General features: G+C 37.9%; 1 protein-coding gene across 2 annotated transcripts in view; it reads right to left on the bottom strand.

The window, feature by feature from the left end:
* Positions 1-2,704: 2,704 nt before the first annotated feature.
* AOX1 (aldehyde oxidase 1) overlaps positions 2,705-27,498 on the bottom strand; it is a 44,686-nt gene continuing 19,892 nt past the window's right edge. Inside the window, exons 15-35 of one of the 2 annotated variants that reach the window (XM_084288984.1) lie at positions 27,171-27,333; positions 26,199-26,291; positions 24,090-24,259; positions 22,645-22,771; positions 22,392-22,514; positions 21,134-21,230; positions 20,130-20,254; positions 18,980-19,113; positions 18,214-18,301; positions 16,988-17,074; positions 15,117-15,308; positions 14,590-14,817; positions 13,798-13,893; positions 12,969-13,097; positions 12,400-12,474; positions 10,778-10,830; positions 10,060-10,174; positions 9,353-9,418; positions 7,836-8,024; positions 6,290-6,457; positions 2,705-4,705 (exon numbers count right to left, since the gene is read on the bottom strand). In XM_084288984.1, the coding sequence (XP_084145110.1) occupies positions 4,667-4,705; positions 6,290-6,457; positions 7,836-8,024; positions 9,353-9,418; positions 10,060-10,174; positions 10,778-10,830; positions 12,400-12,474; positions 12,969-13,097; positions 13,798-13,893; positions 14,590-14,817; positions 15,117-15,308; positions 16,988-17,074; positions 18,214-18,301; positions 18,980-19,113; positions 20,130-20,254; positions 21,134-21,230; positions 22,392-22,514; positions 22,645-22,771; positions 24,090-24,259; positions 26,199-26,291; positions 27,171-27,333 (2,557 nt within the window). In that variant the 3' untranslated portion in view covers positions 2,705-4,666. Of the gene's footprint in view, positions 4,706-6,278; positions 6,458-7,835; positions 8,025-9,352; positions 9,419-10,059; positions 10,175-10,777; positions 10,831-12,399; positions 12,475-12,968; positions 13,098-13,797; positions 13,894-14,589; positions 14,818-15,116; positions 15,309-16,987; positions 17,075-18,213; positions 18,302-18,979; positions 19,114-20,129; positions 20,255-21,133; positions 21,231-22,391; positions 22,515-22,644; positions 22,772-24,089; positions 24,260-26,198; positions 26,292-27,170; positions 27,334-27,498 lie in introns of both variants that reach the window. The other variant, XM_084288985.1, reaches the window with a different exon arrangement.

Below are 27,498 nucleotides of genomic sequence, written 5' to 3' on the forward strand. Positions count from 1 at the left end.
GTTTGAGACTTACAACAATGCAAACACTGAAGCAAAATCAGTCACTAGGTCCTGCAGGCAAAAACCATGAGTTTTGCCAACTGCAGCACTGCTGTAGTATTTTGCATGTGTTGTAGGTACAATAAGCAGGTTTAAAGGCCTATGAAGAGAGAGAACCAGGCCCAATATTGGACTTCAGCAGTCCAATATATAATTTTCAGAGCACCAGTCCTCCAAAACAGAACTTAGTATTTACATTAGGTGTTTAAGCTTCTCCAGACACAGGGAATGCTGCAAATGGGAACTTATAGAAATACTTTTTTTTTTCCTCACCATGAAAACAAGAAAGGGTTCCTCCACACCACTTCCAGATTCACTGTTTCTGTGCAGTGTACATTATCGAGGCAATAGCCATCCAATGTACCAGTACATTTGAAGACTTAACCCTTCTGATTATATAGCTCCTTGAGTCTGCACATTTTCAATACTCACAGAATCACAGAATCACAGAATTCCTAGGTTGGAAGAGACCTCAAGATCATCGAGTCCAACCTCTGACCTAACGCTAGCAGTCCCCACTAAACCATATCCCTAAGCTCTACATCTAAACGTCTTTTGAAGACTTCCAGGGATGGTGACTCCACCACTTCCCTGGCCAGCCTGTTCCAATGCCTCACAACCCTTTCAGTAAAGAAGTTCTTCCTAACATCTAACCTAAAACTCCCCTGGCTCAACTTAAGCCCATTCCCCCTCGTCCTGTCACCAGGCACGTGGGAGAACAGACCAACCCCCACCTCGCTACAGCCTCCCTTGAGGTACCTATAGAGAGTGATAAGGTCGCCCCTGAGCCTCCTCTTCTCCAGGCTGAACAAGCCCAGCTCCCTCAGCCGCTCCTCGTAGGACTTGTTCTCCAGGCCCCTCACCAGCTTCGTCGCCCAAAACACAACAACACAACACAACAACACTCAAAACACAACAACAAAAAACAACCAAACCACAACTCCTTAACACTTGTATATTCCAAGATTTCTTGCATAATATCCCCCATAACCATAGTGCCATAGTACATAGTGCCATAACCATAACCAATAAACCAGGATGCTTATTTGCTGGTATTTCTTGCTTCCATGCAGTATTTCAAACATCTAAAAGCCATGAGATAGTTTTATATCTTTCAATTTCAAAACAAACAAAACATGTTCGGTACATGGATAACTTTCACTGGTTAACTCGTCTGGTTTGAGACAACCAGACAACAGTGTCACTCGTAAAGAGGCAGGGAGAAATGCTGACAAGCAGACATACAATCTGTACTACAGAAAGCGAAGTGCACAGCCAGAACATGATGAATCCCAGGAATGCAAACAGCTCAGCACAGCAGCTGTGGAGACATCATTGCCTGTAAGGGCCAGGCCACAGTTTGAACAATACTTGACTGTAGTGGGTTTACGTGGCAAGGTTTTGGTAGCAGGGGGCCATAGGGGTGGTTTCTGTGAGAAGGATCTAGAAGCTGCCCCATATTTGGTAAGGGCCCCACTGCTGACCAGAGCCGGGCCAATAAGTGATGTTGTTTTGCACCTCTGTGAGAGCATGTTTAAGACAGGGAAAAATAACGCTGTGCCACACGGCAGCTGGGAGAGTGAGAGGAGTGAGGAACAGCCTGCAGGCGCCAAGGTCAGTGAAGAAGAAGGGGGAGAGGTGCTCCAGGCGCCGGAGCAGAAGTCCCCTGCGGCCTGCGGTGAGTCCCATGGTGGAGCAGGCTGTCCCCTTGCAGCCCATGGAGTACCACGGTGGAGCAGGGTTCCACGCTGCAGCCCGTGGAGGAGACCACGGTGGAGCAGGTGGCCCTGCACCGACGGAGGCTGCTGCCTGTGGAAGACCCCTGCCGGAGCAGATTCCGGGCCGGACCTGTAGCCCGTGGAGAGGAGCCCACGCAGGAGCAGGTGACCTGGCAGGAGCTGCTGCCCGTGGGGGACCCAGGTTGGAGCAGTTTTCTCCTGAGGGATGGACCCCGTGGTACGGACCCATATCTGGAGCAGTTCTGGAAGAGCTGCTGCCTGTGGGAAGCCCACGCCGGATCAGTTCATCAAGGACTGCATCCCGTGGGTGGGACCCCACAGCACAGGGGATGAGAGTGACCGAGAAGGAGAGGCAGAGAAGAAGCGCTGTAGACTGACCATAACCCCCATTCTCCCATTCCCCTGCGCTGCTCAGGGGAGGAGGTGGAAGAAGGTGGATGGGGGGGGGAAGGTGCTTTTGGTTTCTTTCCTTTGTTTCTCATTTCTCTAGCTTGTTAGTAATGAGCAATAAATCCTACTGTCTCCCTATGCCGAGTCTGTTTTGCCCGTTACAATAATTACTGCGTGATCTTCTTGTCCTTATCTCAATCTTTGAGCCCTTTTCATCATATTTTCTCCCCATTCCTCTTTGAGGGGGAGTGAGAGAGCAGCTGTGGTGGAGCTTGGCTGCCCACTTGAGCGGAACCATGACATTGACTTGCCTGAAACTTAACAATACCTTATACTGAGGTATAGAGGTACACAGGAGAGCCATAGACAATGCACTTTCCCCAATTCAGTAAATCCATATGCTCCCTGCGTCAGCATATCCCAGGATTTACCCATAGTTTGAGGTTTATTGACATATGGGATTGTGAACTGTCACATTTACAAGTCCATTCAACAAGAGCTTTCAAATAAAAAAAGACAAATTATGGCAGCAGCATTCAGATTTAATTTGATTGCCTTTCTTACACCATATCAAAGCCAAAGCAATACAAAGAAAGTGAAGAAAAAGAAGTAAAAACCAATGGGGCTTCAGCTGCCTAAACTGCACGTGTAGTGCCATTTCAGATAACCTGCCATAACCTGCTTGGTTTTCAGTTGCTATATTCTAGTGGTGTGCTCTCTCATGTCTCTGCTGTACTAGACACTTTAGTTTAGGCAGCTGAATTTCACCCAGAGGTTACAGAGACACAAACAAATTACAACAATAAAGATTTCATACCTTAATAGCTAACACAAAACAAGTTTGCCCTATTAACAGTTTCTTTCACAGATACAGTATCAACTCATAGAAGGCATGGAGGGTACAAAGAGAAAATAGTCTGCAGTAAACTGAGGAGCAGTGAAATAGGAGACTGCAGGCTGACGTGTCAAATCAATTACAGCCATTTATTTTCATTACAAATGGCAGTTTTCATGGCTCTAGAGTAATCTGACTTATGAGTAAACTAGAAGAGCAATTGCCACGCTCAGTAAGGAAGAGCTGCTGCAGAGGTTCACTGAAATCGTATGTTGGACAAACTATCTTCCTTCTACTTCTGTCAAAGAACCTACTATTTTTCAGGTACTACTTCATGTAATTGCCGTACATTGACTTAAGAAGTTAAGATTTTTCTCTGTGCAAGTACAGATCCTAGATCAAAGTCCCAAATCCAAATACCACAGACTTTTGTGTATTTGTATGCATTTGGAATTCAAATTACAGCTTTGTCCTCCAGAAGAAGAAAGGCTGAAGTTCTCATTGATTTTTTTTTTTTGTGGATTCTGATGCTGAAATCTGAATACTGTGATTGGAGATTTCATAGTATATTAACTTTGGTATATTCTGCGTAATTTCTTGATCTCAAATTACAAATAAATACATACATCAAATTTATTAACATCAGGTTTTCTGTTATAATTTTAAACAGTGCTGCTTTATTTTCTCCTGTCACCAACTACTACTTGGGTGCAGTCTAATACCACTGCACCTTATGCAGCATCAGATGACTAATATTTGTGGATCAGCTTTTCATCAGTAATATATATATTTTTTGTCTTTATCACAGGAGTGCTCAAGAGTGAGAGAAAAGCTCTTAACTAAACTCTCATTGCTCAATATAGTCCTGAGCACTGTTTCAGAATCCTTTTCAGAAACAAGTTCATCAAGGCTCCTGCTCAAAGCACACTGAACTCCTTGTGAGTTTTCTTGTTAAGTTCAGAGGCTTTTGGCTTGCTCCATGAGAAAAAGAAAGCCTCCATTGGAAAGTATATCTAAGCAACTCTTCCAACTTTGGGGATAAAATTAATCTCCTACATACACAGGTCAGCCACAGCAATTTGCTGGGCATAACAAAAGAAAATCATAACTCATTTCCTGTGTGTTTTTAAGACAAAGATGTCTGTACCAAAATAATCTAAAGTGACTTTACTACAGACCAGATCATCACTTATTATCAAAAAGGGATTGACTTAAATCCCAATCAGAAAATCAGCTGAAGCTTTTCAAAAGTTACTTATTATATGAAAGTAGTTAAGTGGATTAGGTGGTAGCAAGGTTTCTAACATACCTTTTATAGTTCATCCTAACTTTCTTCCCTTGCAGCAAGTCAGCTGATCTTTCTGGGGCTGATGTGCAACAGAGCCATTGAGCAGATCCTTCTTGTGGAATACATATGCTTCAAATGCAGAAAATATATTTTTAATAATTATATACTGTAACTGAAGTGAAGTAGTGTAATGAATATACTGGACAGAGAATTAAGATAGAAGATAGAAGATATAACGTGCATTTTTTTTTTGAATCTGTTTCTATTCTGAAGATGAGAAAATCTATTTATCTGTCTGTTGATTAGCATGCAACTGGGGCAGTAAATCAGTACTTCGCATTCCATTCAGTTCTTGTGCACTCTTTGGTTTGTCATTCACACAGATATGGAAGAAGCAGATTCATCGTTTGTCATCTATGAGAATAAACAAGAAAAATAATTATGCGTTAATATTACTTGACTGCAAAGCTCCCAATATCGTCCTTATCAGATATCTTTAAATTGCCCAGAAAGGTATTCTGCAAAAGACACCTGGAAGAAATGTAAATGATAACTGGAGTCAGGGTGAAACGTGCATAGAGAAGCTTGGCTTCTTCATTGGTGGGCCTTGCCTCCTGCAAGCTCTTGTGATGAGAGCAAGTCCGTGGACCTGCTGATTTGGTGTCAATGACATCCACTGATTAAGGAGACATTGGGGAGGCAAGGACAATCCCCCAGTAGGGAAGCGGCAGACAGACAGAGAAACAGATATAAGGACTATAAATCTCAAAACAGAACATTGGAATTCATGATAAAGATACAACAAACAGAAGAATCAGCAAAAGCCAGCTCTTGCAATTAAGAAACGTGCCAACTCAGCAGAATCCTGACCAATGGTGAAAAGTACACTGTGAGGAAGATTCGGGGTCTTCCTCCCAAAGACCACTGCCCACGTCCCGAAGACCCCTGCCCGCAATTCTTGGGAGGCTATACACAGGCGCAAGTTGCCAAAAAGCTAATTAGCATGAGAAACGAGGGAAGGTGGGGATAGGTGATGAATATGTATAGGCGCTTGTAGAATATTAACAGACTGTATAAATTCAAGACTGCTCTCCGCTTTGGGTATGCACGATAGGTGGAGAGATCCCCCGTGCATCCAGCGCTGCAATAAAGAATATACCACTTAAGGAAATTTCGGCCTTGATCTTTGAATCACCACAACCATGGAAATACTATGGAATACTATGGGAGTAGTCCATATGTGAGAGCTCAGAAATTTCCTTGCCAGAGCTGCAGAGGTTCAGGGCACAGTACAGATGTATACTCTGGCAAGGACCTTGCTTCACAAATTTTATATACTAAATCTAAACATACACAGAAAAAGAATAGCAATAGCAGTGGGAATATGACTACAGTGAACAGTTGCAGAAAACATGTAATCTTAAGTATCAACATTATATAAAAAGTATATCACCTCATTTGTTTTTCTTCTGTATTCTTTTGTTCTGAGGTAATTACTTTTACTCCCAGAATACTGGACATAGGAAGGAGTACTCAAATGAGGTAATAGTGCCAGCATGCAAGGCAGTTGGGGAAAACACCTTGAAGAAGACTGAAGCTGGTTGGAGACTGATCTAGCATTCATTGCATGTTGATAATAGTAATTATTTAAACCTCTATTGGATTCACCATATGGATGAAAGGAATAGGCTTCAGGGAGGGAAGGGCTGTAAAATTTTTAAGTTTTAGGAGGGGGTGGGGGGTGAAGATTATACAAAATCAGGGAAATACCAGTACAGTGCTTTCAAGCATTCACTGGATAGCTTGCTTGAGTGAGACCTGTTACCAGATATTTCAATTACAAAGAGCCTTCAAAGGAAGGAGAAGTACGATGCTGCTGTATACAAAGCACAACCAGTTGGAGACTGTCATTAGGCACTTCACCATTCAGAGGTGCCAAAAGCTATAGGTCCTATTTACCCAGAGATACTTAAACAGATGCCCCCACCTTCCTATTACCATCTTAGTAAAGTCATCTGCGCAGGCTGCTCGTATTTGTTCAGCAGTCAGAGGGCTGTTCATTGCGAAGGTCTTTTTCAGTCCTCTTTCATTTCTCACACTAGTTACTGCATCTCTCAAAGCAAAGAACACAGAGCATCCCAAGAAAAGTCCTGCCTCGCCTATCCCCTGAAAAAAAAAAAAAAAAAGAGAAAATGAGGGGAATACATGGCATATCTATAGCAGCTAAAAAGCTTAGAAGTCAGTGACTCAAAAACTGTTTCGTTCTTTAGTTTTTCTTAGATTTAGTGGAAGCAGGCTTCAATCTCACCAAGTCTGCTGCTGTTTGATGCTTCCCGAGATCTAAAGAAGTTGCTTTCAAATACTGGCTATTGATTTCAGAATCTTTTTGGCTCCTTGATATGCTGAAATTTAGGATAACTGACAGATAAAATTAAAACAATCTGAACCCAAGTACAGGTACAACTAAAAAACACTCTGAACTCATGCTAATTCCCTGCAGACAAACAACACTGACCTCGGTGGGCTTGACATCCTCTCATCGTTATAGACATGAGATTTGCATTTCTACGTTATCTCAAAAGCAGGTCAAATCCACCCTTTCAGAGTCCTCTCTCTGCTAAGGCATTGATTATTTTAATCTGAATTATATTGGAATATTACAATGGAATCTATCTCCTTGCTAAAATCTGAGAACCAAATGTCTTCCCCAAACATGCTGCATGCATGAAGAAGAATCACAATTTCTTGCAGTGAATTCTACAGATAATTATAGGAGATATGTTCACAGGAAAGGATAAAAGCTGTTTGAAGATGGATATTAGTGTCAGCTCTCTAGAATCAAATATGTAACTAATTAACCTAGACAAGTTTAAAAAAAATCTCATTATGTATCAAAGACACCTTTAAATAATTTTAAAGAACCTATTTGTTGTTTAACTTTCACCTTAAAATATGCTTTTCCTTCATGTCATGCTGTTTTATTTTAATGAATTCTAAAAACATACCTAATAACTAAAATATCTGAATTTTTGCAGAATTAGCTTCATCTTGAATTTATCATTACTACTCACATGCAACTGACCAGAATATTTGCTGCTGTATATTAAAGCAATGATTATACTGAATGCCTGAGCCAATCTCATACATAAATACATATACACTCCTATTTCTTATTGCTTACCACATGTAAGATGCACAGTCTCATTGTCATGTTTTCCCTATCAACTCCTTAGTCATTTTTATTCTATTCTATTATCCCTTCAGTTTATCACCACATTTTTAAAAGTATGGTTTTAAATTGATCTTGCAGCTTCTGTGTATGCCCTGTTAATGAAATACTAAAATTACTACTTGCAAGCCATAAAAGATACGCAGCATTATGTCTTTTCACACCAGCTTCCTTGAAGCCAAAAAATAAAACAATTGCATGGGGATCTCTTTGAAATGCTAAAAAAGAACCGAAAGTGTATATACGTTTTATAGCTGAGTAATTTTTCTGATTGTCCTGGGATCTAAGAATCATGCTTTGTGATGATTTGCTTACCTTGGATGCATAGATGGCATAAGGATTTTGGGAAGATGACAGCAGGGAAACTCTAAACCGTTCTGGAATATCACAAACAGCAGGGATCTTATACTGATCTGGACCCCGAGTATAGAGTACTCCTTCTGGAGAGTACTTCAATTCTTCCATTGTATAAAGTCCAATTCCTTGAACGAAGGCACCTTCAATCTTTCAATAAGAAAAGACACAGTATTTACGTACTCATGTTTGATAAAAATACATAAAACTTTGTCAAAAAATGATTTGTATCGCTAGCTCTTAGGAGAAATTTCTTTCTTTCTTGCCTATGGGGATTCTTCAACATTTTGTGGCTAACATAATGGGAAAAGCTTTTACGCTCCTCTTTCCTACCAGAGAGACTAGTGCATCCATGTTGAACTGATGAAGTCTGTGGCCCAGCCTGCAATGAAAAAAGGTGTCTCCCTTGTGATATATAGAGTAATAATTTGTGTCAAGAAGATGGTTGATATTAATAAAGAAGGGGGAGATGTGGGAGTGTGGCCATGGGGGTCGGTAAGCCCCATAGTTGGTGATAACATCAGACTCTTAATGATGAGGCCATCAGGAATGTAAGGAGTTTAGAGGGAGGTTGCTTGTTCTCATGCCGGTAAGGCATGGGAGTTGCTGGGGGGGGGGTTTGCTTGTTGAAACTGTTAAAATTTGTTGTTTAATGTTATATGATAATCATATTATTAGCATGGTTTCCCGCATTTCGTTAACCCTTGAAAAGACGGCCTCGCATGGGTTGGTGTCGATCACATTTTGTTGCTTTCGGGAACCTTGTGGATAGCATAGCATGTGCAGAAGAAGAGGGAGGCAGTCAGAGCCGCCCCTGCGATCTGGACGAGATCCAGGAACAACAGGTTGCTAGTGGTGATGGGGGGGAACTGTGAGTCTTCATCCCCATGACCGCAACGACCACCACCAAGAGACACTGTGCAGGTGCCAAAAGGAGGAGTTTGTGAAAATACTAATTATTATACAAAGCGGGGATAGGTCATACATGTGTATATGCATACTCAGGTTTCTTATGAATATGTAAAAGCAATGTTCTATATATATTTAGAAAGTTCAACGGGTGGGTGTGCATGTTGGCAGAGCATAGACTCCCCGCACACCCAGTGCCGTTTACTTGCCTTTTATAAATATTACTAAATTCAGACTGAGTTGTATCTTCATTTATAACACCCTGCTATCAGGTAGGAAGTCTGATCGAACAACATGAGAATTTGGAGACTGCAGATGACAAACAGAACTTGAGTCCAGCAGATAGTGGGCATGTATGAATACAGGAAGTAGTACAGGCTGACATCAGAGGTCAAAGATAAAACTCAGGCTCTATTGACATCTACAAGAGCTCTGACATTGACTCAGATGAGGACAAACTACAACTAAAGGATCTTGTAGCATCACCTGTGATTAATGAGGTAATATTCACTTCAGATAAGACTATCAGTTAAATAGAAATAAGACAGCAAGAAATCATTGGCACATACCTGTCCTATATCCACAGCTGGATTTATGCTGCACCCAATGTCCATAACAATGTCTGTTTGGAGGTTCTGTCAATAAAATTCAATGTCATATTACTGAGAGAGATGGACAGTGCAGAGGCATTAGAACACAATATGGGTTACAGTGACTACTCAGTAAAATAATATGGACTTAAAAACATGCCTTTCAACACACACAATTTCAGAGTGTTTTCTAATATCCCATTACAAGCAAAATGGGATTGTCTCAGTTTTAATGGAATTTTAGTCTCAGCTAGCCTCTTCAGATTTTTCACATTTCACAAGGAAATAAGTACACATAATGGGTGTATGATCAGCATGCTATGACATCTACCTTTCTAGATGGTAAAGAGCCTAAAAATAGAATATTTCATTCTGCTGTAATTGGTTTGCTTACTAACAAGGAGAGAACAGGCAGAGAACATCAGGTGTCTGCTGCAACCCAAAAGGTGAACCTGTATAATATTAATACAGATGTGCCAGAAACCACTTTATGTTGCATAGCTGTCATTCTGCTCCACGTCTCATTTGCTTTCATATTATTGATATATACATGTATATTAACATATGAAAACAGGTGATTTATTCATGCAAAACCTGAACGGTTGTTGGAGCATCCAGTGATGCAAACAAGTTTAGAGGAACATTATTCACATTATTTCCAAATTTAAATAATACGCAGTTATTACCTTGTGATCTCCTGTTAAACAGTTAATTTCAACCTCTGAACAAGCAGCTCCATAAAGAAAGTATGTGAATGGCTGTCCTTCCCCTTTCTCCCAATCCATGTTTTCATTGTAACCTCTGATGGAAAAATAAGTCCACAATGACTAATGAATGTTTGTATCACAACAAAGCACGTGAAAAGAAGAGCACGTGAAAGTCTGAACCTATTTCAAGTGAAATCTAAAATAACAGGTGCACCTGGTTGCCAATACCAAATGCATGTTCTGATGCTGTCACTTTTTTTTTTCCCTGTTGTACAACTCAGTGTGATCATGTTTTAGGGAGAAAAATGTAAATAAGGTGTAGTACAACAAAAATTATAGTTTATAGCAAAATAGCTTCAGTAAATAAACTATATCCCAATTTGCACAGTTGCTGTTATGTGCAGCAGTCACTTCCTCAATGCTTCCTGGTTTTGTAATGGAAGAATCATGGACCAAATATGGGATGAAATATTCTCTTTATGCTTTCTAGAGAGTCCACAAAAGGCCAGACATAAATTACCACTTGAACTTAATATTCCAACCCCTTCACAAATCAGAACTTACATAAAATATAAGCTCAACCATTAAGAAGAACAATTGGACAGGATGTTTTATCTACTGAATTTGTATTTTCAGAAATAGTCCTTTTTTTTTTTTTTTTATAACCATGCATTTTAAAAGAACAAAAATACTTTACCTAAAGTAACCAGTAGCTGAAAGACTCACACTCTGTTCAAAAGCTTCTTTGATCTGTAAAATATAGCGTGTTTTGTCGTAAACCAAGGAAACAGACACTTAGTTGCACATGATCCCTTAAGATTGTAGAACTAAACTGTCTTTGGAAGAGCAACCTCAGTTCTTTTGGTAATTCTTGCAGGAATAGACCTGTTAACAGGGGTAATTCTTACGGAATGGTAACACTAGAGTCAGAAAGGGTCCTTCTTGATTTTACTGCTCAGATTGAATAAAATGGGTTCATCTTTGCCAGTTGAACAGATCTGGGTGATATGTCACTGAGACAAAAGATCTGCATGACCTATCTTCACAAAAATGACAGCTGACAAGAGAAATGCTCTTTACAGTGTTCTTCTGCCAGTAGCTTAAAAATGAAGTCCTAAGTCTACTTCCTTTCACAGTGACTGTCCTGACAGATTTATGTAGTTTACAAGTCAAGAAGTTCTTTAATATATTAATTACAATTTACTGACTTTGCAAGACATAGCATTATTTCTCTACATAGATTAATATTATTTCTTATGTCAGCTATTTCTTCTAATATTTTGAATATGTCTGAATTATCCAAGCTGATTTGGCACCTATTAGAGAAGTGATGGATTTTATTTTGCATACATAGCTGTCAGTTACGAAGCTACCACATGTATTACAACATTAATTGCTACTGCTAGCAATTAATACTGACAAGAAAGTATTTACATTTTTTTGCAGTTGCTACCGTGTTTAATCCCTTGAACTGAAACACCCTAGCACACTGGATCTGTAAATGCCTCAAGGTAGGGATTGTCATTTTCATTAGGCTGGTGATATCAAATAATACTGAGTAAGCAGAAGTAACAAACAGGTTTTCCTCTAACATACCAATGCAGCTAGATTCACAGCCATACCTTTATAGAAATAGGTGACAGAGCAGACAACTTTTAGTTAAGAAAATGTCTTGTCTTAAAATTCTATTCCCATTTCAAGAGGGCACTGGACGGAAGCTATTAATATAAATTTAGCTTTAATAGTGCTTTAGCACTACTTCTGTACTACCTTACTGCAAATGTAATTGATACTATAATGAATTACATATTGTAGCAATGGGAACAAGTATTCCTGATACTTTCCCCCCCCCCCCCCCCCCCACCGGTTCACTGTGCAAAGCAGGCAAACGGAAGGATGAGGTCGAAAATGCTTCTGTTTAGTGATTTGGTAAAAATAAATAAAAACCATGAAGGAAAACCAACACTGTACACCTGACAATCTTTTTGCAATAGTTTCTCTGTGTGCAAGCTGGGGTTGGCCACATTATTACACAAGCTGGTATTTTTTGTATCTTAAAAACTTCAGTACCTCCAAATGTGACTTCACAGATAGCTTCCCCTCCTTTCCAACTAGATACGATCTGGGGATTGTTAAACAAACTAGATATAATCCGGGGATATCTAAACAAACTACCTACATCTCAAATACTCTAAATCAACCTATTTATGCAGCTTTTATTTTTAAGATTATCAGGCTGAGAAGACCAATGGACAACAATCCATATGTCATAGTTTCTGCAAGCACAAAAACACATTTAGTACAATTCATGTCTCTCACCCAATCATTCCAGTTTCCTTTTGGGTTCTTGTTGATAATAGGCTGCAAGCGTTTCATAAGGGTTTGGCAAGCGTCCTGATGAGAAGTCAGAATAAAGTAACAGAAGATTAACGAACACAAGTTTGGCACATAAAGTACTATTTAAGACATGCTCTGGGTAGTATTTAGTTAATATACGCTTCACTGTCATCTTAAAGTATGGCAGGACATGCCATTTTAACTGCATAAACACAAACCTCATAAAGGCATGAGTTACAAGGGTTGGAATCAATACGAATTGGATTTAGAACAGGAACATAATATAGGATTTGTATTGGACTAGTTACCTTCTGTCTGATGAAGCAAGGATTTTGTCAAACATAAGCCTTTTAAGGGGAAATTTCAGGTCACATTCTGGAACTTCATAAGCACTGTTACTGAGAAGTTACCAACAATTCATGTTTCTTCTTGTCAATCTCCATTGGTATTGTTAGTAATCTCAAGCAGTTTCCATGGGATCACTAATACTTAGTTTGGCAGGCATTCAATACCACGAGGAATAGGGTGTTTTGTTAGACTAAACTTTTTACCTTCACAGCCATGCCATTGACATCTGTTCCTGCAGATCCAACTGAAGCACATGCATTAGGAACAGTTGTTGTGCTTGTTTCACGGAAGTGAATATATGACATAGGAATGTTCAATTCCCTACTAGCAACCTGTTTCAGGAAGCAGAACATACTGTTTCAGAAACATTCCAAACATTCCAACTGCTCCCCCCAGTACTTGCTAGAAGTCAGCAGTACTAGGAAAGATAATGTTTTAGCAAGTTCCTCTTCTAACCTCCATGTGTAATTATTCTGCCATGTTTGTCAGTACAAAGATGCAGAACCAAAAAGCAATGTTTTTACTGCACTCAAACTCTGGACTGAGATTCTGGAGTCCAACATTCAGTCCCAGATTTTGCTGCTTAAATCCTGTATGATTTAGGGTAAATTATGCATTCCCAAATCCCAAACTTTCCTCAATTTCATTATTATCTTTATAGATCATGTCTCAATTATCAATTCAACAAAGATGATAATAAAACAGATAATCTGAATAGAGACTGTCTTCATTTATTTGTTTTTACCATGGGTTATATGGGACCAGACCCAAAATATCTTATTTCTAATAAGCCTCTTCACATATAACTGGAATAATTAAAAATAATAATAAAAAATTCCTCTTCCTGCTGTCCCTATGACTCTTTAAGAGAGCATCTTTACTTTTTAACTCTATCGATGCAAAGCAGCAGTGGCTATGCTGATGAAGGAGCTGTCCTACTGGTAGACTAAATAACCAAAAAGATAATCTTCCTACTCTTTATCTATACAACAGATAAAGCACAAGGTAATATTTGTTTGGATAATCTGTTACCTGGATCATTTTTGTATGAATACCCTGTCCCAATTCAATTCCACCATGTGTCAAAAGCACAGATCCATCTGTATAAATATGAACAAGAGCAGCAGCCTAAAACCAAACCAAACCAAAACAAAAATGTTTTGTATGTAGTGATGAATTAATGGATCAAAAAATAAAGGCTTTTTTGTTTAATGCTTTTGAATAATAAGTGAAATTTGGAATGTTAGTCCCTGCTGTTCCCCTATGATAAGCTTCAAAACAAAACAATACACATCTTTGGAAGTCTGCTTTTCCTGTTGCTAGATCCTCACATAAAACTAGACCTGGCAACAGAACCTCAATGGTTCCAAAGGAAGCTGCAAGACCTCCCTCATTAATAGCTGTATATGCAAATAGCTGCAAATTTCATTTCCTGAACAGCTACATTAAACAAAATACATAGACCAAAAATATTACTGCCCTCCTTTTCTTCCTTAAATTTACTCTTTGATGACTTGAAAGGATTAAGTATAAGATCCCATAGTAACCCCATGATCAAGTCTTTCAACTATACCACATCACAAGAGATGGGGCTGGCCTTTAAGTAGGCAGGGTCTAAGCTGCCTGGGTCCTAAAGACCAAACAACTTTGACCTCAGACTGAAGACAGCTGGAAGCTAGTGTACCCTCCTGGGAACAACCATTAGGAGGACAATAGTTTTCCAGAAGTAGAAAGATAACACTTTTGTCTTGTATTTTAAAGTAGAGTAGCTGCAATCTTCTATGGATGAAAAGTTTAGTTCATTTTTTCTTTAAAGAAACTAACCTGAGAAAGATAACGTGTGCCTAGTCCAAATGGAAACTTCATTGGAACAATGGCAATCCCTTTTTTCTTCCAGTAATTTTGTTTGTTAAATTCCTCGACAGCTGTTTTCCTACTGTGGTATGCAGATTTCTCCATACATTCGTTCCAACACCGTACTAAGTTTTGCGGATCAAACTTTTGTTTGAAGGGCGTCTGCTCATCTTCCTTATACATATTTATTTCCCTAATCTGAAATAATAAGATTAACAGATACCACAATCCAATCATATTATAGGCAGACTGACCATTTCAGAGGGGAGAGGGAGGGCTAGAAGACAACTAGTCTAGATTATCATATATTTTTTGAACGGTTACCACTTTGGTTCAGTTTGCAAGAGTACGCAAACTCATGCAGCAATCAGACATTATTAAGAAAATAGAATTTTAGCACAAATTATGTTTGATTTAGAAATGACTTGAGCTAATCCAAAGGATATTTTAACTTCATAGATGTCATTTCAGGAGAGGAGATGCTTTTATATTGTCACCTTTTCTGGTGATAAACCAGTTTTATCTGCAATGTCTGTTATCCAAGTTTCTGTCACCAGTGCTGACTGGGGAAAGCCAAACCCTCGAAATGCTGTGTTTGATGGCAAGTTTGTTTTGCAGGCGTAAGCCCAGCATCTCAAGTTGGGAATCTTGTATGCATTGTCCATTTTTAATAAGGATACTTCTGCTACCTGAAATATGGAACAAGCAGGTATAGATAAATGTTAGAACAGTGCTTCTTTCAGATGCACATTTAAATCTTCCTCATCTCAGAAAGAACTAACTTGACATAATTAGCTTTAAAATTAGGTTTCTGTAAGTATTCTTACTACTAATGATTGACACATACATATTTTTTTCACTTGTTTCTTAAGTAGCATAGTACATTTCAGTTCTTCTGATACTCACAGAACACAGCTGATGTTACTAGTAGTTGAGTGCCAGTAGCTGCTTAGTAGATAAAGATTAAACTGGTAATTCATTCTTTTTAAGACTGGTTTTGCTCCTACTTTGATATCAAAAGCCATATAGAACTAAAACCAAGCAGATTAGATTTAAAGCAACAGGAGCTGTGAAAGGAACTGATGAAAACATTCTGAATTATCACGTCATATGAAAATTCCTAGTTAGTGCTTAGTTCCACCAGAAAACATATATTCTATGGTCTATTGTGTCTTATGGTTCTTATGTGTAGGTTTTGTTTATCTAGTTGCTTTTAAGAGGTTTCATGTGACAGACAACAACACAAGAAAAGAGAAATCCTGTATTAGGTATCTCTAAATTAGTTTCTATGACTCAGTATCAAAATAAGTTAAAAATGTTTTGATGCCTCATGATGAGGTCACTCATCAATATTCCAATATTAAGTAGACTACTCAGAATGGTAAATCTAACCCTGTATTCCTACTGTTTTTACGAAGCTTTAAACAGTAAACTCCAAAATATTTCTGTATATGAACAATAGAAGAGAGTTTTGTTATAGTAACTACAGATGAAGAGTGTCATATAATGGTATTTTTTCACTTAAAAAAAAATGTTAGTAATTTGTGGGATAAAAACAGGGGTATGTTTTTGTTGTTACTACAACAACCATTATAGACTTGTTATATAGTTGTATTACAACTCTAACCTGTGCCAAAGTTTCTTCCCAGAAATGTCTGTTCTAATCTTGGTGCTTTTAATCATGGATTACTTTCTTAAAGCAGGTCATTTTTTCAGAAACAAGCTAGGCAACAATAGTATCGACAGTTGTACTGACAGATTTCAGAGCACAGAAAATACCTGTAGGCAGGGCAGTAACCCAGAGAGGCAGTGACATCAAAAAAAGTTTCACTTATTGCTAGAATAGCCTATGCAAGCACAAATACCTAGTGAATGATATTAAAGCAAGTGACATTTGTTAGTTTGCAGACCTATAAGTAAGGAACTGATGTATACAGCATGTTACATGCAAACCCAGTACAGAAATGGATAGAGCCAGTAATAGGACAATTATCACTATGATTATTTTCTGAAGATTAGGAAAGGTCTTCTCAGCTTTGTAGACACAAAACTTCAAGCAGGCACAAATGTATGTACTTTGTATTTTAAAAGGAACATATTGTTATCTGATGTGTGTAATAGGAAAATAAGCCTGAGAAACCATGCATGAAGTGAATATGTAGAAAAATACCAAAAAGTAGTATAGCAGTTCACTGAACGGAATAAGGAAAAGTAAACTGCTAGGTGCAGATCTTCTAGCAACACGCAGTCATTAAAGCAAAAGACTGTATGAATAACACTATAGCTGTGCAAAGAAATATGGCATTTGTCATTTTCCATTTAATGATTCCTTCATGTTTTAAGATTCATCAGCTTATAATATCCTTACCAGGACAGATTCATCAGGGGTGCATCCTCCATTAATGTAATATTTGGCATCCACAGCTCTGATCCTTCCATCATTCATGAAGCCAACCTACAATGAATCAACAATAACCTTCTTAGATTTTTGACATTCATTTATTTACTCGGTGCTTTTGTATTTTGCAAATGAATGTAAGCCACTCCATCAGGCTTGTAGTGCACAGTTAATTTCTGAGAAACATTCACTTAAACAGTAAAAGGGCAAGAGAAAAAGAAAGTACATTCCTAAGCATTGTTTTTCCTAACTGACATCTGTGATCCTTATAGGTACGGCATACAAGAAGCCCGCCGGGGAAGGAAGAAGCAGAGAAACTCAGTGGCGTCCTGCGTGTTGCTCAACAGATCACAGAATCACAGAATTGCAGGTGCTGAAAGGGACCTTGAAAGATCATTGGGTCCAACCCCTGTGCCAAAGCAGGTTCCTTAGAGCAGGCTGCCCAGGTAGGCTGTGGCTACACAGATGGCTGTGTCATCTAGGAATGTCCACTGTAGACAAAGTCAAATCCCTCTCTAACTATAAGAATAGATGGCAATTGCAGCAAGACATTTGCTTGTCTTAATGAAAAAATGTTGTTTATTTTACAACTCTTTTCAGCTGTTGAGATTAATGATAGCTGCTGAATTCTCATCATGAGCTACAGCTCATTTTCATCTTCAGGGATGTATCTTATACAACCCCTTTTACTTTTCCTATGTATTAGAGATAGAAAAGGAGACAAAACTTAACCTAATGAATTGTGATGAATTGTGATGACATGACAGTGCATGAGCAGGTAAGAGAGAAATTTCTTCCTTATGGTAACTTTTGCTGTACACACTATTTCTGTGAAAAAACTAGCTGCTCCTTTTTGTGAACTTAACCAGATGGACGGTTAAAAATAAACTTTTCAGAAGAAGTCTAAGCTAGCTTGTCTTCCAGTCTCCCAGGAAGAAAGACAGAAAGAGCTATGAAAGGAAGACAGGAATGGAGCAGAAAAAACAAACAAACAAACAAACAAAAAAAAAAAAAAAAAACCTGCAGAGTTAGAAGCAGAAGCAGAGACAGGTTGTAAAACAACTTTATCTCTTGGTTTCTTGGCTAATAGTTTTAAAATTATTTTAATTAATAGAACAAATATTAACCAGCAACACTGAAATTCTTATTCACAGAATATGAACAGGTGTTTTTTACTCATTTCCTATGGCACTCACTTTATACTTGCCAATAAAAGGATGTCGGCCACCAGTAATTAACATATCATCCCCCCGGCTCAGAATAAGACGGACAGCTCTGTTAGTTCTAAATTAACAAAAGAAAAATGAGGTTTTCAGACAACATGAGAGATGCTATTAACAATATTAATGTGTTCTGTTCATTATGAATCCAGATGTAAGCATGCATTCAGATCAAAATTAACTTTAATAGGCTATGTACTTAAGGCCTAGTTCATATTATTTTACACTTACAATCATGTCCGAATTTTCATTTTACATCTTGAAAGCCAATGATATAACTCAGTACAAATTTCTGAAGAAAAAAATGTCATTTCAATTTTAAGACTGAACCAAAGTGACCTAATAGAAGTTCTACTGATGAAGTTTTCCACTAGTATAGCAAGATCCAGAAGTTCACTTCTGGATGGTTGTCATGGTTTGAATGCATATACAAAGCTTCAGCGTTTAGGGACTGGTCCTTTTAAAATTGTCAGTCATTTCAAGAATATTTATAGCTTATACTACCTGCAGTTTCCTCAAGTCCGTTCTTCTTAAATGAGGCTAGAGCTACTTACTGAAACTTAAGCAGTCTAACAAAACAAAGCAAACAAATATATTGAACAGTCTCACAAAATGTAAACAGTCAGGATTTTATGATTCTTTAGCTAGCAACTTTGGAGAAGGAGAAAGCATTTTAGACAAGATGTAAAACTTCTTCACACAATTTTCTCTTCATATTCCAACACACACACATCACACCTACTTGTTTGCTGCCACTGCAGCAACTGACGCCAGTAAACCAGCTTTCAGGATTTTCCCACCAAAAGCTCCACCAACTCGTTTAACATGGCACATGATCCTGTTGGCTGGAACACCTAAACTTGCAGCTACCATCTCCTGTAAAAACAGTTTTCAGCTTTTACACCAGTTATCAGGACCCACTTTCAGCTCCAACTGAGCCTATAGGTTAGCTCTAAAAATATTTTTTTCTAGAAAAGGGTTACATAGATGTTTTTTTGTTTTGTTTTGTTTTAATAAATCAGCTTATAAGATTTTTCCTTTATCCCAAGTTAAAAAAACAAGCAAAGAGAACAAGAAACACTCAACAGTGCTTGCATTCAAAATGTCTGCCACGGATACTGTCAAGGGGTCATGGACAGAAGTGAAGAATATACCCTGGAAATTAATTATGTAAAATGTGAGAAGCTTCATATACAAAAAAAAAATAATATTAATATTAATAAAAGCATAAATCTGAGGTTAATTTTAATAAATATATATATATTTAAATAAACTAATATCTTAGTGTCTGGAACGTTCTTGCTTCAAATCTATAATATTCATCATTTTCTCAGACAGAAAGTTCTTCATGCTTCTTGGCTATTAGCAGCATATGGTAATGGAACCAAAAAAAGTACTTTGAACACAAAATACCAGTGTTTGCTCTGAAATACTACCAATTTCATTCACCATAGCTACTGCTATGCAGACCATACATTATGTCAGAGTTTGCTTTATCATTTTGGCATGGAACAGCAGTCTTTCCAACAACTATTTGAGTTACTTTACTCCCTCAGCAGACTGACTCTGCAGGGTGCTGACTGCTCCTGACCTCAATAGAAGCTAATGGAGATGAAGGATCCTCAGCACTCCACAGGGAGTTTCTCACACGTACATTAGTGGGGCATGATATACTTTGTTTAAGGTAGAATGAGAGACTTTTACTTCTTCATCCTCACAGCAGAGTGGTCAGTGTACATCATTATACTGCAGTACTACAAAGCAGCTTCTTTGCATAATCCAGATGTGCAACTTTCTGTTCCCACTGTCTCTAAATTGGTAAGACTGATTTGTAAACCACACTCAGAGCTCAACTGTCACAGGTTCAACCACTTTCTCTGAGAATGTTTTACCTGGACAAATGCTGGATGCTGTGTTGACACAAACAGATCCATTTCTTTATCCTCTCCTCTTGGAATAGCAAGGACACTCTGAGTCTCCATGTAAAAGTGTTCCTGTCCCCCAATGTGAACCTCCCCTGATCCAATGAGAAAAACACAAGTGTTACCAGAAAAAAAACACCTGTCCATCATCACATAAATTATGGTATTCAGTGTCAAATCTACTGATGCATCTTGCGTGAGGGAACAGCATTTAAAATAAAAACACAAATCAGACTCTTTGCAGGTTTAAATGATATTGTTCCATTGACATCAACAGAACTTGAATGTTTATATATAAATATGTAAATAGCAGAGTAATGTTGACTACAAATGTTGACAATATTAAATTTAAAAAAGCATCAATGTAGTGGACCAGGTCAAGACAATGATGGGGAAGCTGGAGCACGATGTACAAGAGGCTGAGAGAACTGAATTTACTCAGCCATAAGAAAAGGATTAAGGGGAAATTCTACTGCTGTCTACAACTACTTAATGGGAGGGTGTAGAGAAAACAGAACCAGGTTTTTCTCAGAGGTGCACAGTGGAAGGATGAGAAATGATGAACACAAGAAATTGCAACTCACTATAAGAAAACGTCACCACAAAGGTAGTCAAACACTGGAACAGGTATTTGTAGAGGGTGTGGAATATCCACCCCTGGAGATTTTCAGAACTTGATGATATGGCACCGACTACCTTGCTCTAACAGGAACTGCTTTGAGATTGGACTAGACTACCCCCTTCCAACCTAAATTATTCCATTATTCTGTCTCAAGGACAAAGGATAAAGAAAACTTGAATGTAGCAGTAGAACCTCAAAATTACTAGGTTTAGTCATACTTTTATTCCTGACAACCAAGAGCTTTTTCAGGCCTTATTGCTGTATATGATATCACTGAAAAAATTAGACCGGCACTTGAGGGACTGGGAAGCCCCAATACTGCCAACTTCTCATCATACATGCTGCAATTTACCTTCAAATATACCATCAACAGTTTCAAATGCTTGATCAACATTTCCTTCTTCTAATTTTCTTTTTGGCTCAAAGAACGAATTGTGCTTTATAGCTTCCTGTAGTGGAGAAAAAGAGAAATATTTTTTTAGTGTATTTTGAAGGTTCTCAGTTCATTATAGCATTTTACTCTCAGTAAGAATATCATTCTCTTCAGAGATCTGAGTCACCAGCTACCAAAGCTAGCGAACAACTGCATTTCATTGTTTTACTGTTTTTTGTGGGGGATGAGTTTGTCTATTCAGTCACAGGAATTCTTTCCTGATGTATCCTGTTACTGATCATAGCACTTTCTGAAGGAGCTGCATTCAGTTCATTCAATCTACTCTTCCCTTTCACACATCTAGCAAGTGACCTGGAGAGCCCAGAGTAAGAATGCAATCACATCATCCAAAGAGTAATACCATTAAGAGGAAAAGAAATCCCCAAAACTAAGTAGAAAAGTAGAATTTATTACATTTGATTTGCTTTATTTTTAATAAGATTTCCTTAAGAGTTTTTACTGTAATTAAATTTTAGTAGTTTTCCAGTCTTTAAAAAGAGACTACTTCTATTTTTATACCAGAATGACTGTTCTGTTGAACCCCACACACATTATGTAAAGAAGTCAAAGTGACTACCAGAGCTAATGCTGGTTCCCCATTAATATTTCCTTTGTTCCTTATTTCCATCCATCTCATTTAATCCAACATAAATTTAATTCCCCCCTATAACTCCCACATCACATTTCTAAGATGTTCCACATCCTTAACATCTTTTCCCACACATTCCTCCAAAATTTCCTACAACTCACCTTAGCTTTTTTGGCTTGTTAACTGATCGACAGAAAATGCTACAGATAATCAGGCTGGTTGCTCAGCCCATATATACATGCTGTTTGACCAGCTGGTAGCTACAAAAAGAATTAGAAACAACCAGGGTGCTTGCTCATTGCCGCCTTCTTACTGAGGACATGAAAAGTGTTCTTGTCTACCCTTTTGTTTGTTTATTATGAAATCTGTGGGACCTTAATACTTTGAGGCTACTGGCTATCTATCACAAGTGGCCAAAATTAGACAAATGGTTCGAAAGTTATTTATAGAGATACTGACAGACTACTTAATTGGATGTTCATGTTCACTTTGCTTAGAAAAACATTTGAAAAAGCAAGTGAGGAATGCTTCCATTACTTAAATAGATAAAACAATAAAAAAGCAAGAGAAAAGAGAAGTGATTAGTACCTCAATTGTCAAGATCACTGGTTCCAGCACTTCATACTTTATCTTCACTTTTGCAGCAGCTTGTTTGGCATGAACATCTGAATCCGCAACCACAGCACAAACAATCTGACCCACACAAATTACCTATAAAATACACATCACACATACAAAAGATAAAGAAATTTAAGAGTCAGCAGGTAAAATTCCATTACAAAGACCTGAAGTAAAACAACAGAAATTAAGAAAATAAATTAAAAAAAGATTGCTTTCTAACCTCGTTTCTTGCAAATATAATCTCTGGATCACTGGAGTAGTGAAACTCATTTGTAGCAGGTACATCATCAGCTGTTATGATATCAAACACACCCGGTCCCTTAAGGGCCTCTGAGGTATCTACAGACCTGATTGGGATGTGGGAAGATAGAAGTATAATCCATTAGTTTTACAAACTGTTGCACATAAGCAGGGAACACAATACAGAGGTATGTTTCTTGTATTGCCAGAATCTGAACATAGGTTCAGACATGTCTTTTCCTTCTACCCGTTGCATGGGAAGAAACGCATGTCAAAGGGAATTAAAGACTTGTGGGTAGTTAGGGTCTGGCGGCCGGAAGATGTCGCGCTGTACGGAAAGGTGGAGCCCCTCCCTTGATGGACAGTAGCGTGTGGTCTGTGATGTAAGCAAGCGGAAGCGACATTATGGGCCTCAGCTATATAACCCCATGTGACTCGACAATAAACGCCATTTGCCATCCACCACATTGGTGTCTGTGAGCCGATGGACCGAGCGGCCTGGGGTTGGTCGCCGTGCCGTTCCTGAACCAGGTCGCCACTGCCCTCTGAAGGCAACAAAGACTCTAGCAATTTGTTCCATTTCTAGAAAATACTCTAAACATAGCAGGGAAATCATTGACCCATTAGACTGTCTGAACTGCATCAGTTTAATAAAAGTCATTGTATAGAGTTGATGAAATACTACTGTCTCACAGAGATGAAAGGGGGATGTCAGCTCCTAGATGATACAAAAAGAACATACCTAAAACCAGCATAATATTACCTACTTAAGAATAGGCCAGGAGATATGACAGGGACTCTAGCTAGCAATGCCAGTCCTCTGTCATCATGAGTAATCCCAACCACAGCACCTGGGTACACATCTTGGTGCCTGAATGCTGGGTAGACAATGCAGATATGTGCATTCTGGTACCTTAATGTTAAACAAACTGTGTGTATATCAGTATGAAAGCATAACTGAAAACAATTTTCTTTCAAAATATGTTTGTCTTTCCATCTCCTTCAAGTACTTACCTGAGCCTTGCTACCTTGTTGCTGCAACATTGCAATGTTACTTCTTACATTTTGAACAATTATTTTTTTTGTAACAGAGTTGAGATTTTAAAGCTATGTTGTTGAAGCTGAGTTGAGGTGTCTCTTCATACTGTATAGCTCAGCTCTATGTAGAGGCTCCTAGGTTAGCTCTAAGTAAGCTGGCTCATTTACCAAAAATAGCTCAACAACATTAGGACAATAACATGGAAAAATACATAAATCCAATCAGAGCCTTCTACTGAAATAACAGTATTGCTTCTGGGACCTGAGCCAGTGTGGGAATCTTATGTTCTGTTTTGCATATACATAATTGAACTCCATTAGTCTGCTCTAAAAATCCCAGACACTATTTCGTTAGTAACTTTCTTCAGATACACTTTGAATACTTACATAATCTTAGCATGAGCTCTGGAACTAGTGACTACAGCCAGGAAGAGCTCCCCATCCACAGAAGGAAGGTCATCAATGTAAACTGCTTCACCAGTTGCATGCTTAATTCCAGACTGGTGCATTATAGGCCGTCCCACAGGATCCTGGGGAGACTGACTCTGATCTACATCCTGTGCCATCAAAAACAACACTCCAAACAGTTAAGAAAAATATAAAATTGATATACTATTCTTATATTAATTAAAAAAATCAGATGAAGGAAAGCTATTCACATTATCCTATTCTGGTTCAATATTGAAAACAGGTGAAGGACTCAACTGATGCTCCTGAGCTTTTTTTTTTTTTTTTTTTTAAATTGCTTCTCCAAGCAATTCCAAGAACATTACACAGGTTTGTCTACTTGTATTTTTTCCTTAATCATTTACAACAAAGTGACATAAACGTCAGTCTTTTTTTTTTTTTTTTTTTTTTTTTAATTATTGATTGGTGTCATGAGGCTCTGAAAATTTTCTGAATTACTCTCACAAGTTTCTGTTCTGTGTTTTACCAGCATGTGGTGTTGCAGTTCGAGCTATTTGCAGTAGTTCATAGAATTTGTCTTCCTCATTGAAAGGCTGCAATTAATCAATGTAAATCAGTGAGACAATGTTTCCTCTCACACTTATTTCCTTGCAACTGTGTATGAATTTCATGCTTTATTAACCTTATTTTGCTAGGTCTTTCCTTAAAGTTAATTTACTGTTGCCAGACAATTCTGCCATGCCAACTAATTGTTGTCCACTCCCAAAACAGTTTTTCAGTTTCTGTCAGTGATCTTGCTAGCTTTTTCGTTTTTCTGCATTTACAACTAGTGATTTACTCTGATCTCAAAATCTATTTTCTCCTATGGGTTCCAGCACTCAAACGTTCCTGCTACACATTCAATACCTCCTGCACTTTCTGACATGTTCTCTGCTATTAGTCCAAAGCCAAGAAGAGACATTTTTCACTTGATGACTAAGGTTCCTCAAATGGCTGTCTCAGCAAAATCATCCCAACTTTATCCCATACTTATCTTTCAGGATATGCTTTTCCCCCCCCCCCATCTTCTTTTTCCCTCTAATTTTAAAAATGTAATAAGGTTCAGATGAAGAAGTCCAGGCAGAAGACAAACACTTACACAAATTAGGTAAAAATTTAAAGTGACAAAACAGATTTCCTGGGTTTCTAAATCTTTTATTATTGCTCAGTGCCAGCCAATCTGAATAATAAAAAATATATCTATTTCTATTATGTCACTTTCTTGTAGCTCAGGTATAAATTGTTGAAAGCCACAGAAAACTAGTTCCCTTAGTCCTGGTCCCATTGGTAAATTTACACTGCCTTTTCTTTGAAGCTGGAGATAATAACTTGAGCAAATTTAAGTATTTTAAACTAACAAGTTATTCTAAAGAATATCTAAAATCAAAACAAAAATGTTTCTGTACATTTCATTTGAATTTTCTTTAGGTTTCTAAAAACTTGAAATGTTTACTCGCATCTTCATTAATGGTATTAAAAGATCAAAACCCCTTGTAGGATTTTCCAGATCTAGTCACAAGGGCTGTGAAAAAAAGTCAGAAAATCCAAGAGTTGTTCTTTGCTACCCTCTACTGCTGACTTCTCCTTGAAGGCTCCTGTTCAAGCCGATAGCCACCGTAAACTTCATCTTCTTTCCTAAATCTACAGTAAGAGCTCAGAGCCCTCTGAGAGCCTAAGAAAAGTATATTTCGAGAAAAGAATACTAACATATTCTTGGGATTTTCAGTCTCTTTGATCTTGGTCCAAGATTTTTCCAATCGGATTGAACACTGCCTTATACCAAGTTTAAGCATGCTGACAATGGAATTTGTTTTGCATATTTACCTTCTGTGAACTGTGTAGAAGTCAGAATATCCATGTGAATCTATTTTTACTGACAAGGTTTTTCCAATTTTGATACATTTATAAACAAGGACTCAGAGCCTGTTGTCCTCAGTCCTTTGGAAAATTTACACCTGAGCTTCACTCTGTGGATCATGCTTGATGTATTTTATTATTATTTACCAAGTCTTACACACCACAGTACAATCTTAAAATAAAATCACTTGCCTGATATATTTGGATACTCTGGGGCATTTTGGTTTGGAAGTCTTGTAGGACACTCCCATATTCCATAGGTATGCCAGGATAGCGGCAAGAGTCCTGAAAAGGAAGTGAATTATTATTAAAACTCACATTTTGAATGTTACAACTAAAAAAAGCTAAGAACCAAAATCACTAAATACATGCTCTTTATACAGAAAATTCCTTCAAGACTCTCACAAGTTAGGCTCTAAAATAACAATTTGAAAAGACTGTAGAGTTTTAAGATTTCACTAAATGATATTTAAAAATACATTAAATTTGACAAATGCGTGTGTTTCAAGGAAGCAAAATAAAGCAGGGATAGTCAGAAGACCTTCCTTCTTGAGCCTGACCAAAATTGGCATAGAATCATTCCTAGTAAATTACCTAGAAATGGTAATTCAGATGAAAGTGCTTATGGTAATACAGAAAAGAAAGGCAACAGGTATGGTTTCCCTCAGAAGAACAGATGAAAACAAAAGTAAACAAATTAGAGCTAGAATTTATCGGGCCAATCAGATTTTAGACTTCTCCTTTCCCAGTCAACAATTTAAACACGGAAGAGGGTTCGTTTAACACATACAGTTACTTTTCAAAGTGTTTATATGTATTTTATTTGCTTTTTGAACTACAGAAAGATGGGGTAATATACTGACACATCGGTATTGATACACTGTTGCATTAATATTGCTCAAATTTTTACTATTAATATTATTTATTGTTATTATTAACACCCTAATGTACATGCTACTTTGGACACATAATATATTTGGGCACATAAAAGTTAAGCAGACACCTCTCCATCAGTCTCTTTGGGACTTAAGTGCTGTAGATCTGAACCCAAGAAGGACAATATTTAGCAGAATGTACATACTCAAACATTAACAGATAGCAAAACAAAACAAAAAAAAACCCTTAATTTGCTTGCAAAAAAGCAAACATGAAAAATCAATTTACCATTGTTTTCAATGACTGCAATACTTCCAGAAAAAATCTGTAGAAGAAACTGACTATCAAAGTATTTTTATATTCTACTTTCCCACCACAGGCTGAGCCTGGAAGAGCTATTTCTTTAAGGATTAATCTGGAAGCTTCATCCAGCATCTGTTCATTCCACTGTCTGTCAAAAAGAATAACACAGACACCATCAGACAAGGGCTCAAGATCATTATTTATATATATACATATATATCAATATTTATCAATGCACACACTTAAACTGTAGTAATACCTTTGTACCCTCCTGCTTACAATGAAGCTATTGATTTTAATGATGGCTTGAAAT

This window comes from Netta rufina (assembly GCF_964035555.1).
Source record: "Netta rufina genome assembly, chromosome: 6".
Lineage (NCBI taxonomy): Eukaryota > Metazoa > Chordata > Aves > Anseriformes > Anatidae > Netta > Netta rufina.